Source organism: Melozone crissalis, unplaced genomic scaffold, assembly GCF_028551555.1.
Source record: "Melozone crissalis strain CALT ecotype California unplaced genomic scaffold, PUWL_Pcris_2 ptg000027l_1, whole genome shotgun sequence".
Lineage (NCBI taxonomy): Eukaryota > Metazoa > Chordata > Aves > Passeriformes > Passerellidae > Melozone > Melozone crissalis.
In genome coordinates, this window is record NW_026535805.1 from 10,757,686 (window position 1) to 10,774,573 (window position 16,888).

The window sequence follows — 16,888 nt, forward strand, 5'->3', positions numbered from 1 at the left end:
ACATCACACAGCTTTACTGCCTTTACTATCAGAAGACAAATCATCTTGAATCAGTGAATTTTACTGTACAATAGCAAGGTCAAATTAGACTAAGAATTTTAGCCTCCATAATTTCAGGAACTTAATATTGCCACTGCCTAACCTGAATAGTCAGAGATGCAAAAGCTTCCTTAATCTCATGATGCTTAGGCTGCTACACTTGCTGTTCTTGAGGATCAGTACTTCATTGGAAAACAAACAACTGGTTTTTGTTCACCAGACTCTTGGTGTAAAAGCCAAAAGAGCTTCACATTTTGTTAGAAACACCTCAATGGAGAACACAGCTAAAAACCAACACACACATACAAATAATAAGCAACATCACAAAGTCAGTTCTGACCACTGGTTGCATTCCCAACCCCTCCCACCATACCTACAATATACTTCCAACTGTTCCTGTTGTACAAAGATACTGTTATGGGAAAAGGAGGTCAAGTTACTTTCATAATACAAGAGGCTAAGAATGAATATTATTTTAGGAATGGCGAGACACAGTTCAATCAAAGTTCCAGAGACTGAAGGTTTTGCCAGCAGGACTCAAATGCAGTTCAGAGGCAAAGACAGGTTGTTTGTTTGTTACCAATAAGAGGCAGTAAACACAAAATTCCACCCAAAACTCTTTCATGGCATTTTTTAAGAAAAGCACCTCAATGTTCAAATCTAGTAGAACAGTCTTTGTCGATGCCTTCAGACTTTTATTTCCTCCAATTTTTGTAGATGGAAATCTGCTCCAATGTTCCTTGAAGACACAGTATTTAATCCCATTTAATTAAGACTTAATTGCAGAACTCACAACAGATGGGTATGCCATGTACAGAGGCATTAAGAATAATTAAAGTGTGTGGAGGATGGAGGTGAATAAAAGGAAGGCCAGCAGGTGACAGGTTTTCTGCAAGATCAGGAAACAGAAAAATGGTGAAAATCACTTTTTAGAGCATTGACACTGATGCCCAAACCTTGTATCAGGCGGAACCTCCCTGCAGCATTGCACAAAGCTTTACAGGCTCCTGCACAGTATTTAGAGTATTAATCAGCTGCTCCTGAAAACAAACAGATCCGACTAAAATTATGTCAACCAGGCAAAATTTGAAATGGGAGAGATGGACTAGTCAACCAACTTCCACCTTCAGTTTCCCTTCATATATAGACATGTATATTACGCATACTAGAGAAAGAGGGACTTGCTCTTAAAAGACTCACAGCATTACTTTTGGGAAATTAAAACACAGTTACATTAAATCACTACTTAAATGCATCTCTTAATTAAAATATTAAAAAGCAAAAGTCAACTGTTAATTATTTTAAAAAAATCCAAGTAGATAAACCCACTGTTTTCAGAAAATTCATTTGTACCCTATCCAGTTTCTTCAAACTTAGTATAAAATTAAACTATAGACAAAGACTACTTCTGGCATTGCAATAACAATTATGATGCTGTTTTTGAATCCTGATAGCATAGGTGATAGTCTGTAATTGCAACAACATTTCAAGCCACAGTTATTATCTGGGAAATTCCAAAGTGTCTCCAGATATGTCAACGATATCTTCAATAAAACCTTCTTCTACTCTAAATGCTGATTTTCCTTTACATACGTTTACATTTTCTTGTAAGAAGTTTATTGCACTAACTGGAACTTTTAGAGAGCAGTGGGATGTGAGGCAGAACATATATACCAGAAAAACAACCCCTCATTTCCCTTCTGCACTTATAGGAAGATTTGTATTTTTAAAAGATAAGTTCAAATAACTACTTAAAATCAATTCAGCTGCCAGCTTTCACTAGAAACATTATATAAAAGGTTCTTATGCCTATCTTAGTAAAATAAATACAGCACTTGTATATTAACAGAAAACATAGATTTTCTTAATATGAGTGAGAGTTTGCCAAAGCAGATGTTACAGGTGGGGAGAGCTCTGGGACTTGTAGAACTACAAATCTCCTTCAGAGCTGCCTGAGTCTTGTGGCAGCAGTTCTGCAGTCACCAAAACACGGCTGCCTCTGCTGGAGGGAGATGTCCAGCCCAGTCTCTCTGAGGGAAACAGAGGAAACACACCTATATATATATATATATATTTTGAAATCCTCTCAGAAAACTTCTATATTAAATTAAAACACACACAAACTTCTCACGATTCTGGGATTTTTTTAGTACCAAACTCCCTGTTTATTTAGCCTAGTAAAGTTGAATTTAGAACAGCTCTTTTCCAGCCACCATAGCAGGACAGGTTGGAAGGTGCTATCACAAAAAAGAAATGTGAAGTACCACATCTACTGTACTTGCAAGATGACTTGAAAGAAAAACTCTGAAACTATCTCAGAACTTTCCATTCATAAAATCTCTGTAGTTTAGGGTGGGAGATCATTATTACTGGGTCTCAGGGAGTTAATGATGATACTAATTAAGAAAAATAATTACACATTGACAAAGTTTTCAACAAAACATATTTTACAAACATGCTTTAGAAACGTTGATAATCAAACTGATTTCCTTTGTAAGCAAGATCTTTTATACTCTGGTAATTGCATGTAATTCTCTTTAAAGACTACACATGGCACACACATGCCTCAAAAGAATGAAATAGAAACAGAAAATGGAAATTTTAATGAGGGAATGATCAAAAATTGAACAGAAATAAAGACAATTGTGATGGAACAACACTAATAACATACACATATCTAGTATAGTATGTTTAGGTAAATAAACTAGTGAATTTCCAGTATCATAAACTGTCACATGTTCACACAAGGAAAAGGCACTCTTTCATTATACTGGAAGACCAGCTGTACCCCAAATTCTTGGAACTCATAAGCAAATTTTTAGTGAAGAGTATGAGGGAGTGGCAGATGCATCCTTTGGATTTACTTCATCTCCCTCCCCTCCTGACAGATTCAAACCATGTTTCAGATTTTCACAGCTGCCATTCAATTATCTATTATTTTGCAATGAGCTACAACCTAATAACGTGTCACATGTTTTATTTCTACTGTTCACTAAAATGAACTCCATTTCTGGAGAAAGAAAAATAGAATCAGAGAGGGAGCGATTTTACTTTTAGCTTACTCTAAAAGAGAACCATTCTTCACCAAGTATGAAATTACAGTCAACCACCTGGAGTTTCATATCCTTTCAGTGTTCACAGAAAAAACATACTCATACAGCACATCACAAAAGCTGAGCTATTATAAACATCAGCTTTAATAAGCCACATAGCATTGCTCTCAATATTGGCTGTAGTTGCCATAAAGACTCCCTATCCATTTTCTAAGTAATTTATTTCGTTTTATTGAAAAACGCAGTGAATTGGTATCAGGGAAAAACCTCAAGAACTGTAGCCCAAAAATCATAGCCCATGTTTATATATTTTCCCCCTTTAACAAACTAAATAAACAATAAATGGGTCACATCACTGCCCAGGATGGGCAGGGATCTTCAAGGTCCCTTCCAACCCAAACCGTTCAATGATTTATGGGTATTAGGTGGGATCCAGTGATCCTATGTCTTCTCCATTTCCCTTTCAAAGTTTTCTTCTAATTGCAGAGTTTTAGAACTTGTTGGTCACAGATGCCTATATTAATTCATTTCCTAATTTATAGCCTCTCAGGAGAAATTTATGTTAATACAACAATAAATTCAGTTCTTTGACTATGAAAGTTAGGTCAAGCAAGGATCACCACATTTAGAACATAAATCCATAGTTTGTAGTCGCACACATATTCAAAAGGGCAACTTCAGATTAAGTATATTTATATAAAATATTACAAGACTGGAGACACAGCACAAAGCCTATGAAAAGATAACACCTGAATAAAAATATCAGTAGTTCTCCTATTTCTAGCATTATTTTTGATCAATTACAACAATAAAGATATATAGCAGACCAAAAAGATTAAAAGGCAAAGGATAAAATTACAACAGACCACCCCGTGTAACTGCACCTGCAGAAAGCAAGGCCCACATCACTGTATGTTACATTTTCTCTAGAAGTCTCACTCTAGAACCCCTCAGCTCACCTTTTCTTTCTCTAAATTCTCATTCTCACATTAATTCTCACAGTTCACCGCCACCTCAGCCATGCTAATACTATTTTCGAGATGAGACCATAAAGCAAAAGATTAAGCATCACTCTCCCCATGGTCCCATCTAACTATCCCTAAAGAAAGGAGTTCCATGTACATTTCTCTTGATGACAGCCAAAAAAATCCTCTTCTTCCCTGCAAACGCTTGTCCTTGCCCTCACTGCCCAGCTCCTGTTTTCTCCCACCATCACAGCAGAAGCTAGGCTTGGCTCATCTCTTATCAGCCTCACAGGCACAGAAAACCATGTAGGACCTCCAGCAATGACAAGACCATGTACAAGCACAGTCACCTTTAGATCCCAGTGAAAAGAGGGTCCAATCTACCCTAAGTTCTTGTAAGTCTGAGTCCCCAGCCCACCACAGATGCCTCAACCAGTCTTTATGCCACTTCTAGCACCTCTCCTACATTCCCAAGTTCTCCGTCTTCCTCCATCTATCTAATAAAACTGAATTTTGCCTATGCACAACAGGATAAAACTAAAACAGTGGAAGTCATGTACACGGAAGACACTACACCATTAGAAATCTCTGAGGAAATTACTCCTTCTAAGTGTCTTCACTGCCTGTTTGCAGTTGGCCTGAAACCATGTCACTCTCATAGGGTTTAAGTCAAGGCTTATGACTAACACTTATAGCAACCTGGAAAACAGGACAGATAATCACTATCTATTAATTTAAAAAATTCTCAGTATAGAAGAAATCTTAACAAAGAACATGAAACAATGTATTACTCACGACCACCAACCAAAACAACAAAAAAAAATCAACGGCTGAGATGCATGAAAAAGCTATCAACTTTTACTGAAGAGACTGAAACCAACATTCTGGAGGAAGGACTAGAAGAGAGAGAAAGAAATAATTAAACTGGGAGACATTTTGAAAGTTTACTGGTAGCCCTAACTATAAACAAGACCAATATAATCAGGTTTTTCTAGTGAAAAAAGAACTGACCATCCAAAACATAACAGCCATTACTATGTCATATAATTGGTCTAAAGATATTATTTCAGTGATGCATACAGTGATGCACAGGAATCTGGGATTGGGTTTTTTAGGCAATGTAAGTTTAGAGGGCTTTTTTTTTGGTCTCTTTCCCATAATGAAATTCTGCAATTTGCCCTAATTAACTCAGTTTTATCATTGCAATTCTTTTACTGTACAATAATAAAAAATATTCAGTCCTAGTGGTCTAATTTTATTCTTTCAGTCATGTACCACAGATTACAGAGAAAAGAACCTGTGGCCTACACTGTGGAGTGGTTTGCCTCAGACACAAATTCCTTTCTCTCAGGAAAGACAAAATAAGCATGTTCCCTTTTATTGACTTTTACTTTTTTATGGATTAGTTAGGCGGTGTACCTCACAGACTGAACTTAGTATCTTCAATAAAGACATCAAACTGAGCAAACTGAACTCTGTTAGTTTACACATACAGCTGTAACTATTCTTTTGAAATGCTCATTTTCAGTTAGAGAATAGCTGCTTCAAAGAATGTCTACACTGGGCAGTGCAAGGCCAGGTAAATACCTAAGATCATATATCAAGAAACAGATTTAAAATAATTAATTATTACATTTCATGATTCATTTTTATTTTGCATACTGCTACAGATTGATCTTCAACACTGTTGCATACTGATTGGTCAGGATAAAGCCTCTGATCATCTCCTATGCTTTTAGAGCCCCTAATCTCATCAGACAATGTCTGCAACAAAAAGGCTAAAACAAAAATTTGTAATATTGTGCTTCATATTCATCCTAAGTGCACATTAGCTTTTTAATGCTGTGCCATGTATACATGCATGCATATGAGACAATCAGGCATACAAGAAATAACTGTACATGTAAGACTGGAGGAATGTACTACTGACCACCTATCCAGGAAAGTATTCTTCTCTACTAATGAGAAGAGGAACAAAAAAAGTGAGCTGTTCTCAGCTTCTGGTGAAATGCAATATGCATCCAAGACACATGGCATGCTAGAGATCTGTTCAGTTCACATAAAACAAATGCAAGTATTTTGAAGCGAAGAAATTGGACTGGATAACAATTATTAGATTTTAGCTGTCTTTATAAGAAAAAATAAAGTCTTAAGAATTTTTTCTCCTGTAGTGATGCACAATGCAAAGATGTAAGAGACATCTGTTAAAACAAAAAGACCTGGGCATGGACCTACACCAACACAAGCCCCATTTTCAAGAAACATTGAATGAATTCCCAACATACTATAGCAAAAGCACATTTAAATACCTTGTTAAGGTACACCTTTCCAATAGCATTTGGCACACTATTAGCACTACATCATGTGATACTCTCTTTACACAGAAAAGTAACAGTTCTATCAAATAGTTTGTTCTCATTTTTATTAAATGGAAATAGTGATAAACACTGCATTTACCTTCTTCAAGGCCAAACAAGAGGAAGCTACTCACTGTCCCCATATAAAAATAGCAGCAAAGACATATTGTACAGTATTTAAACTGAAAAAATCTCAGGAAAATGTATGTAGTCTTTTAAATCAGAGTCCAAGTTACTGCAATTATTTAGTGCTATCTTTACTTTTTAAAATCCTTTCTTTCCTCATAGCACTTGAAATTCACAAACACAAACTTTTTTGTTCTGAACAACTTCAAGCACCTTGTTTAAAACTGGTGTAAAAAGAATGCCAAACATTGTGGAGATTATTTACAAAATCATTGCCAAATGTATGCTCTACACTTTGACCTTCTAAGAAAGACATTTTGACTTTGTTTTTTCATAATTTAGAAACAAATGCAGGAGAATGCAACCTTGGAGACAGTCAAGTCTTTTTTAACCAGCACAGAAAAACTGCTGTTCCAAGTGTTGCTCCACAGCACAAACTCTATCAAACTGTCCCATAAGAGCTTCAGCCTTTTACATTTTACTTCAGAGATGAACTTCTAGTAGTAAGATTCTTTGCAGTGAAGAACTATATTTGTCATCAGAAACTGGAATGAAACAACCTACTTTGTATACAGCAGCAAAAGACTCATAAGACCACACCTCCTAGAAACTGCCACATCCTCTCTAGTACACATTTTACACAAAACACAGCTATTTTTTAAAACAGGTTTTCATAGTACTTGTGTTCAGAAGAGCCAGATTCATTAAACTTCATACATAAACCTGTTAAAAAAATTACCTACAGACACCAATGTGAATGATGGATATGAACCTTCCTCAAGTAACTAAAGTAGAATCTTTCATTTTAAAATAATCAAATGCAAAAGACCTAGGCGAAGCTTTAAATAACTGCTACAGTACTATAATAGTATTTCACAGCTAAAATCAACATTATTTCACAAAATATGCACATAAAAATGCATATTTACTTTAAAAGGGGAAATGCCCAAAAGAAAGGGAAATACCAAAGCATATTGCAGTCTACTTGATAACAGAAAAAAAGTAAATCATCGCTGCTTCCTAGGAAGCAGGGCAATAAAGTTATAAATATCTTATTACAGCTTGATAATAAATTTTTATGTTGAAATTTACTCCAGAAAAAATTACATTCTTTTGACCACTCTTCATATAGGTTTCTTTCAGGAACATACCAACTATGTACACATAGCTCTATATCAAACAGAGAGGCAAAAATCAATAGTGAATAAGACAAGTGAAAAGAACAAAATACTAACATGGTTTACTACAAACCACTTACATAAAAAATTCCACAGTTAATCCTCTCATAAATATGGATTAAATATAACCATGAAAGTATGAAATTTAAAATTTTGTTATGAGTGGATATCTAAAAAAATAGAATCTTAATATATGCAGCTTTAAATCACTGTATTCATTTTGAAATCTTGCCTGGTGGAACACATCAAAGTAATTTAAAAAAACAAAATCAAGTTTGTTGAGTAAGAAGAATAGGCTTGCAGTATAATTTGAAGCTCAAGCATGGGCCCTGATGAACAGCTGTAGGGGAAAAAAAGAGTTCTCAAAGGCAATGACCACCACAACTATGTCTTTCACTCTTGTAACGCACCATAGGAAAAGCAGCAGTCTCTTAAATAACTGGATTCTACATTATACAACAATTAAACACCCTTCACATAGGAAAATATCCTCTATTTCTGAATCTACATAATAATCACTTTTCCCTATTCAACATCTTTCCCATGATTATATGTGTAAATGCTAAGAAAAATGCCGCAGCCACAATTCAGTTGGTTATGAGTAGATTTTAATATCTAATTAAGATGGGTCAGTATTTCAAAGAGACACTAGTAGAGATTAACTGAATGATACAATAAATGGCATTGACTCAAGTGGCAGCAGTATTTTCCTTGGGTCTAGAACAAAGTAATATCCTATGCAAGAGTTAAATATGCTTTCATCCACTCTGTCATCTTGAAGAATGTCTTTTATTAATGCAACACAGACGCCTGCCAGGGTTTTCTTATCACCAGAATCAATGCTGCTTAAGGTGCTATATTTCAGACATGACCTTACACCCCAGTTCTACTTTTGTTCACTGTGGGGCCCTATTTACAAGAAGACTTGGCCACCTAACCTTTTATTAGTATTTCTGTTGCAGAGCCTCTTTCTTTTCTGTTGCACCCCATCACTGAGCTCCATTCAGGGGTCTGCATCAGCAGGGGCCAAATAAATTCTATAAATAGTACTTGGTTCTGAATATCCTAATCATAGATGTAAATATATGTGTCTTATGAGACTGGTACTGTCTAATAAGTTTGTAAAACACACAGACATTATGAAACTGCAACATATTATTATAAAACATTTACATACTCAAAGACTGCAAAACAATAGGATTTCCTTACTATGACATATTTCCCTCCCACACTTGAAAGCAAAGCAAATTAACATATCATCATACTTCATGCATCTAACATCAGCTCTTTAATACAGTTTACAAAACACAACAAAAGTTGTCAATCTCAGCAATAAGTCAGAAAAAGTGCAAAACAAGTTCCTTACTAAAACTATCTGACATATGGATTGACTTTTCAAATAATTAAAGGCTTAATATGCTTGCCATTTACAAATCAAAATCAACTGATGTGACGGGCTAAAATCTGGTACTTGATCTTCTACTGGTGAAACAGAAAGGAAATACTTTTCATTTCCGAGAATGCAAAAACCAAGGCTCTGAGCGGGCAAGGCCTTGGAAGTACCACTTTATTCAGTATGTTACCATCATTCCTTGTTAAGCACAGCTCCTGTTTCTAAAAGCTAAAAAATGAGAATGATGGATCTTCAGTTTGAACATTTTATTTTGTTACACCTTGTAAAAAGGTTCATTAGGAAAGGGAAGTAACAACAGTAACCCCTAATTTTCTCTAAGAGAAACAGTATGGTATGTGACAGTGGAGCAACCATATAGCTCCTCCCCAGAAGCTCAGAGATGCTTCTTTTGTCAAAATTAATAGCTGAGGTGATTACCTTAAATATCATAAGATTTTAAAGGTTACACTAAAAGTGTATTTATTTATTATTAAAAATCTTATAAATCACACAACACACCAGGTAAAGCAGAAAATATTTGCATGTTCTGTAATAAACTTAAGCTAGGCTAGGGTTTTAACAGCCTAGACTAGCGTGTGTACAACCCCTGTCACGTGTGAATAAATGTACCATCACTATTCAAAAGCAAAGTTTCTGAACTGATAGTACTCCCAAGTGGTCATACTCACTTGTGAACAAGAACTGCTCTTTATCTAACTTCAAACATTTAATCTAGCCCATTTCATCTAAACCTGCCTGGTTCTACTTTCTAAGTTTAAAGCCTGACTTCAACCCATTGAAACGGAAGGGAGTTTTGCAATTGATATCCTAAACTTCATCCCCATTTCTCTAAAAATAGTTCTAATTTTTTTACCATTTATGTCCAACTTCAATGGCCTCACAGTTCTCTTTCTTCATCTTGATGCCACCTACATTTGCCTGTTCTGATTATTTTGCCTGCATTATTTTGTTTCCTTTTAAAAAGTGTAATGAAAGTGAAAGTATACAGGCATTTGCATCATCTTGTGATGTGAGGTCAGGGGAGGAGAGTAGGCCAATGGCCTTCAATTCATTTTTGAACTCTCAATGCCCTACAAAGTTTTCCTCTACAGTCAGTATGAAGCAATACATTTAGACCTACTATAACGCTGTGGGTTGGGGATTTTGCTATTTATCAGCTGACATGAGACTCTGAGAAAGTCGGTGGAGTGTCAAAGAACTCCTGTATCAAGGTTAAAGACCACTGAACTAGATCCTGAGTTATGGAAGGGACATCTCTGTAAAACTGTGATTCATCCATAGTATGGTAAGTAATTCTGCACTGTTCACCAGTTCAGCAACAACATAAAGCACTAAATCATGAGAATTTTGTATTTCCATATTGACACATGAATTCAGAATTTTCTGTTATAAATAACTAACAATTTATTTGTAACAAAAATATTTCCTAAAAGCACATGCATGAAATTTACATTTCAAAGAAATTTCCAGCAATTGTTAATTAATTCTGTTTACAGCAATGGTTTTAAGAAACTAGTTGTACCAAAGAAAGAAAGCCTTCAAAATAATTCTGAAATAAATGAAGAATCTTGATTATCCTGACTCCATCTCCGAACAACCTCAAGCTAAAACAAAGACTCAACATAAAGAATGAGGTTTATGTTCCAGAACAAGGAAAAAATTATTTCTAACACGTGCATTTAGGTGGGCCAGTATCTTTAACCAAGTTATGAAACAACCTCTGTCAGGTGGTGTACTTGTGTGTAAACTCCATGTTAACAGAGTTACAACACATTTTGAATCACTGGGTTTGAGTGACAAGTGCAGCTGCTGGCAGCATTTAGTTTTTTAAAAGAATAAACCCCTGGAAAACATTCAGGTTTTAACAAAGCAAATACGAGATCTTCTTGGCAAGATCAGTGGCCAAAAACTTTAAACACCTATTAAAAATACCTCTGAAAAGAGTCAGCTAGAAAATACCACTTTTTATATTTTAATCACTTACTTTAAAGACAGGCAGCATAAGCATTCAGTGGGTAGTGAGCAAACCCCTTAGCTACCTCCCAACAAACAGTTGTGTTTTCTCTCTACTTTTCTTTGTATTCCTTTCTCTTAGACTTCAATTGGAAAAATGTAGGAGCTCCCATCACAGCTTTCTTAGAAGACTAGTTCAAGGGAAAGCAAGATCTAGCATGAAATGACAGCAGCAGATGCAGAACTGCTCAGCCTGTCTTATGTAATTTGCAAGCCTAAATGTCAAGCCAGTCAACACTAATAACAAAGTCATGGCTTCTTAGACCTCCATGTAAATCTGTACTCTTGTACTCTGTCCCAGCACCTCACAGGGAGGGAATGGTTCCTTTCAAACTAACCCCAGAATGCAAACCTCCTTCCTGAAAAGGCATTGTTACAAGCAGAAAAGCACCTCCGAAGCTTTTCATGAACCCATAATAAAACAGCCTTCAGAAGCACATTAAACAAAGTCTTCAGCAGAACTGCATTTTAAACAACAGTGATTTGTGGTGGTTCTGAACACCTTTTGTTATTTTTATTATGCTATCATTCAAAATGATATACAAAGCAGGAGTTCGTACAAACAAGATGATTTGTATATCTAAACCAAAAGTAATTTCAGTCTCTGAGCTCCTGTAGCAAAAAAAAAAGCAAACACCTGAATCAAAAAGATGCTGTTAGATGCTCAACTCTATAAGAATAAAGCAATTTCTGACATGTGCCATCTAAACATTTCACTCTCCTTATGTATTATTCACAGAGGTTATACACCAAAGTCTGTTTGTATATGCAAATCCCAAAATTCTATTACTACCTGAAACCGAATCTGAACGCTTCCAGAATTAAAAATAAAAGGAGCAGCTTAGCTTATTTCAAATACTTCAAGTGGCCCTATAGCCACTTGATGTACAGATCTTGAGGGAGGCCAGATAAAGCACAAGTTACTTTTTCTTCTGGTTTGGCACATTCATGACTACAGGTAAGGTCACACAAATTTGTCTTTCAATTTTTGGTATACAGAGAAGACTGAGTAAGCAAGCGATAAACAACAGAAAAAAGTGTTGGTAACTATCTCACTGCTGAAAACCAGCACTATCAAGTGGCAGCAATGCAAGTGTCTTAACAAGATTATTATTGCCAAAAACATGACAAATTTAGTCTCCCAAACTACAAAATGGTACTAAGATAAGAAATAATGTAGCTAGTATGTCAGCTAGTATGTCAACTCCAGCTGTGTTCAAAATGCTTAAACCCATGCACCTAATAAAATTCAGCTCTGAAAAGACAGCTGTGAGGGGCTGGGTGTTCTTTTTGGATGAGGAACTCACCCAGACTTCAAGTCTGTAATCCGTAAACAATTCGTAGCATCTAGTCCTACTTTGCCATTCCTGACCACACTGGAAATGAAGGGCGAAAGTGCTGGAGAAATTCTGTTCAAGGCCACTTCAGGTGACATTTTATTATGTTCCTCCTTCCTCTTCTCTTGAGCTGCAAAGGGAGAAAATAAAATTTAAAAATTACCTAATTATTTGATGTAGATTCACATGTACTTTGCAAACATCAATAGAAAAAAAGCTAAGCATGCAAAAGATCAGGAGTGTAGAGTAACAGAACTGTGCACAGGTTTATAGAGAAAAAATAAACACAAGTGTTTTTTTTCCTCCCACCTCTGCAAAATTCAACGAAGCCTGTTTATTCAGCATCAACATAAAGCCAGAATTATGTCCTAGACACCTTTAATTAAGGCCCTATCCCTCTGAGAATGAGAAATAAAATTGAGGGCCACTCTGACACTTCCCAGTCTGTAATTGACAAGTCACACTTGTTCCACGTCCCCTGAAATCAGTGGAACTTACATTAACTGCAATGGGCCATGGGGTTTGATACCTCTCAGTATCCTCACCTGTAATTTCCAAGAACTAGTGTCCTCACTAATAATCAGTATTACTTTTATACCACTTCATTAGGTGACAATTTACAGGACTTCATGATGCCTTTTGAAAGCTAATACTGCTTCTCTTTCAGTGGCATCACTGCACTCTTTGAAAGGCATCTTAATCTTCCTTCATGTAACAGATCAGGAAGCTGATGTAAACACATTTTAAGCACAGCTTGTTCAGAAGTGCTTACAATTGCACGACCTTATGCTAAATCAATTAGGCCATTAATTTAGCACACTTTAGGAACCTGCTGCTTTCTAGGTGAAAAGCAGAAACTGAGCATACACACATTTTAAGTCATTGCAGCATGAAATGGACAACAACAGACTGTTGCAGGAGAAGTGGGAGAAAAGAAGGGTAACCAACCTATTAAAATGTTGATGTATTTGACCACATTCTAAGGCACAGAGCTTCATATGAAAATTAACTGAACTTGGTAGTTTTGGAAAACAAGGCAGTAAATGACTGAAGGTAACATGAACTTGCCACTGACAAGTGGGACAGAAAAGCTCATAGAGAAACCATCAGCAAAAGGAATTTTTTTTAAAAATAGCATTTAATTGAAAAACACTAATACACATTGCGTTCACTTTCTTAAAACTGCATATGGACTACTGTATTAGTAAGTGTTCTATAACAAGAGTGTGAACAACTCATGGCAATAATTGCAATTTTCTGTTGTTTCTCACACTCAGTTTACAAGCATTAATTAGTAACTAATGGATATTCTGCAGAATCTACTAAATCTCTGGAACTGGGAGCAACATTAAATTTCACATTCTGTTCTCATGAAAGCCATTCACACTGGAGTAGCAGGAAGCAACGCTCAAGAGTGTTTGTCCTAGACATTCAGAAAGTATCTTAATAAAGCAAAGGCCAGGCACTTAAAGGCAAACTGAAAGACTAATAAAGCAAGACTTCCTAAAAACAGTAATTATCTTTAATACACTGGCTCCTACATTTTATGGCAGTGAAGAAGCTGAAGACTATGTATCCATGCCCTGACACATAATGTGTTCTCATATACGATTTGTTTAATTGACAATGGAACAACTTATGTTTGTTTAGCAAACACCTACAGCAATTTAAGATACTACCTCTGGTTTGCTACTTTTCTACTAAAAATTTCTGCCTACTCACCTTTATTCTTCCCCAGAGGGACTGAGAAAACACAAGCCCATTCTTGACATATTTCAATGCAAAGTCCAATGGCTTAGACTGAACTGCTCATAAAAATAAGTCTAAGCTAAAATACTGTGCACCAAGAGGGCACATACTTCAGTCTGACAGCCCTGCCGTAGGGAAGAGTAATTTTAAGCAGGGAGCAGCTGGACTGATGAAGATGAGAACTTCTTAAACCATGAGAACATGCTGAAAAATATGCTATCGTTCTAGCAATGCTTAAGTTATACATGAAGATCAGAGAATTGGTTCTGATAATGACATGTTTTAAGGGGACTGTGTTATGAGGGTGAAATTGAGAGACGTGATACACCTGGTGATCACAGCTGACCAGAAGCACCTCCCAAAATGAACTTTGAAATGAGATTCCTTATCTATTAATAAAATTTGCAGATATTGTCAAAACAAGATTTAAATGACTGTTAATCATTTTTCTGTATTTTATTGCATCATTTCTTAAAATCACAGTACCTTCCATTTACCAAGTCAGATACACAATACTTAAAGGGTTGCTATCAGGTAAACTCACTGATTTATTTTGTAAACAAAGGGCTTTACAAACTAGAACACAATTTGTACCAGTTTCCTAAGTTTCTGTTGTCATATACATTGTTTTTGTTCAGCGTGAGTTTCCCACAGTATTGGAAACTGAACACAAACAAACTCAGTGGAATAAAGAAAAACAAAATTCACTGGACTGTTTCCCTCCCAAAACAAAACCTTTGAAAGAAGCAAACAAATTAAGAGCTGAATCCTCTCAGATTCAGCTGGCTATCACTGTGACTTCGGGCTAATTTTACACATGCTGCACAGTAACCATGAAGTCCCGGGCTCTGCTTGGGGATGCAAGGCATTCTGTCCTTCCACCACCGGCCATACCATAACGAGCATTACGGGAAGATTTAAAAAGGAAAGGTGAATATTGTGATGGAAACATGGAGGCGTGACAGGAGCTCTCCTGTCTAACCCTCTCGGCGTGGCTGGTTGCGTGGTGTTCACTTTGGGGGCGGGGGGCAGGACTTTGTGTCTGGCTGGGAGCGGGCAAAGGAGGGGACGCACGACCGCCGCCTCCTGCAGCCGTGCCCGAACACATCCATGGAATGCGATCACAGTGTGCACCTGCGGAGCCCCGGGTAAACAACCAGGTTACCTAAGCCCTGGCACGGAAGGCGGCTCAGAATCCCAGAATAATGGGTAAGGCTGGAAAGGACCACAGCGGGTCACCCGGACCCACCTCCCTGTTCAGGCAGGGTCATTCAGAAGCACAAGGCACAGAATTGTGCTTTGAGTCTCTCCAGTGATGGAGACTCCGCACCCTCTCTGGACAATCTGCTCCACCGCTCACCCACAGAGGAGAGAAGCTCTCCCCACACTCAGGGGGAACTTTCCGTCCATCCACTCCCGTTCCGGGCTGACCCTGGCCAAGCCCCGCTCCCTCCCCAGCTGGTGCCGCCACCCGCGGCGCTGCGCCCGCCCCGCCCCGCCCCAGCGGCGGTGCTAACGCCGGCCTCCTCCGGCTCCGCGCCAGAGCCTCCCGGCGCCGGGTCCCCTTCCGCCCGCCGCTGGCCCGGGAAGGGCTGTGCCGTTGCTCGCTCCCTCCCGCTCTCCCTGCGCGGCTCGTTCGCCCCATCCCGCCCGTCCCGGCCCCGCCATTACCTACGGCGGCCGGAACTCGCCGCTTGGCAACGGCGTGCGCGCCCCCGCGCCGGCCGTGCGCGCCCCCGCCCCTCCGCGCACCGTGCGCGCCTCCGCTCCCCCCGCGCCGCCGCCGCCGCCGCTCCCACCCGGGCCGGAGGGGTCTTCACCGGCCCGATATTGGCGTCCGCCGCAAGTGCCTGTGCGGGCCGCACCGCCGCGCAGGCCGTGGGGCGGCGGTTGGGCCGCGGCCCGAGCGGCGCGGGACAGAGGGGAAGGGAGAGGGGGCGGTCGTGGCAGCAGGCGTTCGGCAGGGACAGCCCTGCCGGGCGAAGGTCCCCGCGGGCAGCCCGTCGCCCATGGCAACCCGGGAAGCCGCGGCGGGGCCCGGGGCGGGTCAGGGTCAGGGTCCAAGGGCCGCCCCGGTGCCATGGCCGCGGAGGTGGTGGTGGTGGGATCCTGTATGACCGACCTGGTCAGGTTAGTACCGGGTGCGGGTTTTCTGCCCGCACTGGGCGGAGCGACCCTGAGGTCGTGGGAGCGCAGGGCGTCACGGTGCCCGGGGAGCAGCGCCGGCACGCCGGGCCTCCCCGGGCTAGGCCGGGCCGGAGCAGGCGGGTGTCACGTCGCTCCCCAGGCCGGCAGGGCAGGAGCGCGGTCGGCGGCAGACGCGGCGGGCGGAGCGCTCGGCCCCGGCAGAGGAAAGGACTGAGCACAGGCACGGATGGCTCAGAGGGGCTGGGGAGTCTCCATCGCTGGAGACGTTCAGGAACGGTCTGGACGCGCTCCTGTGCCCTGGGATGACCCTGCTCGAGCAGTGGGGCCGCACCAGGTGACCCGCTGTGGTCGCTTCCAGCCTTATCCATTCCGGGATTGTGGGACTCTGCGAAGGGCTGGGGGGGCGGCTCGCCCGGGTGATGTCAGCTGGAGACAGTGCTTTGAAACAAGAGTGTGGGAACGGGGAGAGGTTTGAACGCGTTGCGTGCCGGAGCTTTGATCAGCTGTCT

General features: G+C 39.6%; 2 protein-coding genes across 3 annotated transcripts in view; one reads left to right on the forward strand and one right to left on the reverse strand.

Annotated features, from left to right (window-relative positions):
* Positions 1-15,968, reverse strand: part of BABAM2 (BRISC and BRCA1 A complex member 2) — a 161,225-nt gene extending 145,257 nt beyond the window's left edge. Inside the window, exons 1-2 of the mRNA XM_054279124.1 lie at positions 15,903-15,968; positions 12,453-12,612 (exon numbers count right to left, since the gene is read on the reverse strand). Coding sequence (XP_054135099.1) covers positions 12,453-12,580 — 128 coding nt within the window. The 5' untranslated portion in view covers positions 12,581-12,612; positions 15,903-15,968. The remainder of the gene's footprint in view (positions 1-12,452; positions 12,613-15,902) is intronic.
* RBKS (ribokinase) overlaps positions 15,324-16,888 on the forward strand; it is a 72,868-nt gene continuing 71,303 nt past the window's right edge. Inside the window, exon 1 of one of the 2 annotated variants that reach the window (XM_054279126.1) lies at positions 15,324-15,379. In XM_054279126.1, coding sequence (XP_054135101.1) covers positions 15,342-15,379 — 38 coding nt within the window. In that variant the 5' untranslated portion in view covers positions 15,324-15,341. Of the gene's footprint in view, positions 15,380-16,235; positions 16,362-16,888 lie in introns of those variants that run through there. The other variant, XM_054279125.1, reaches the window with a different exon arrangement.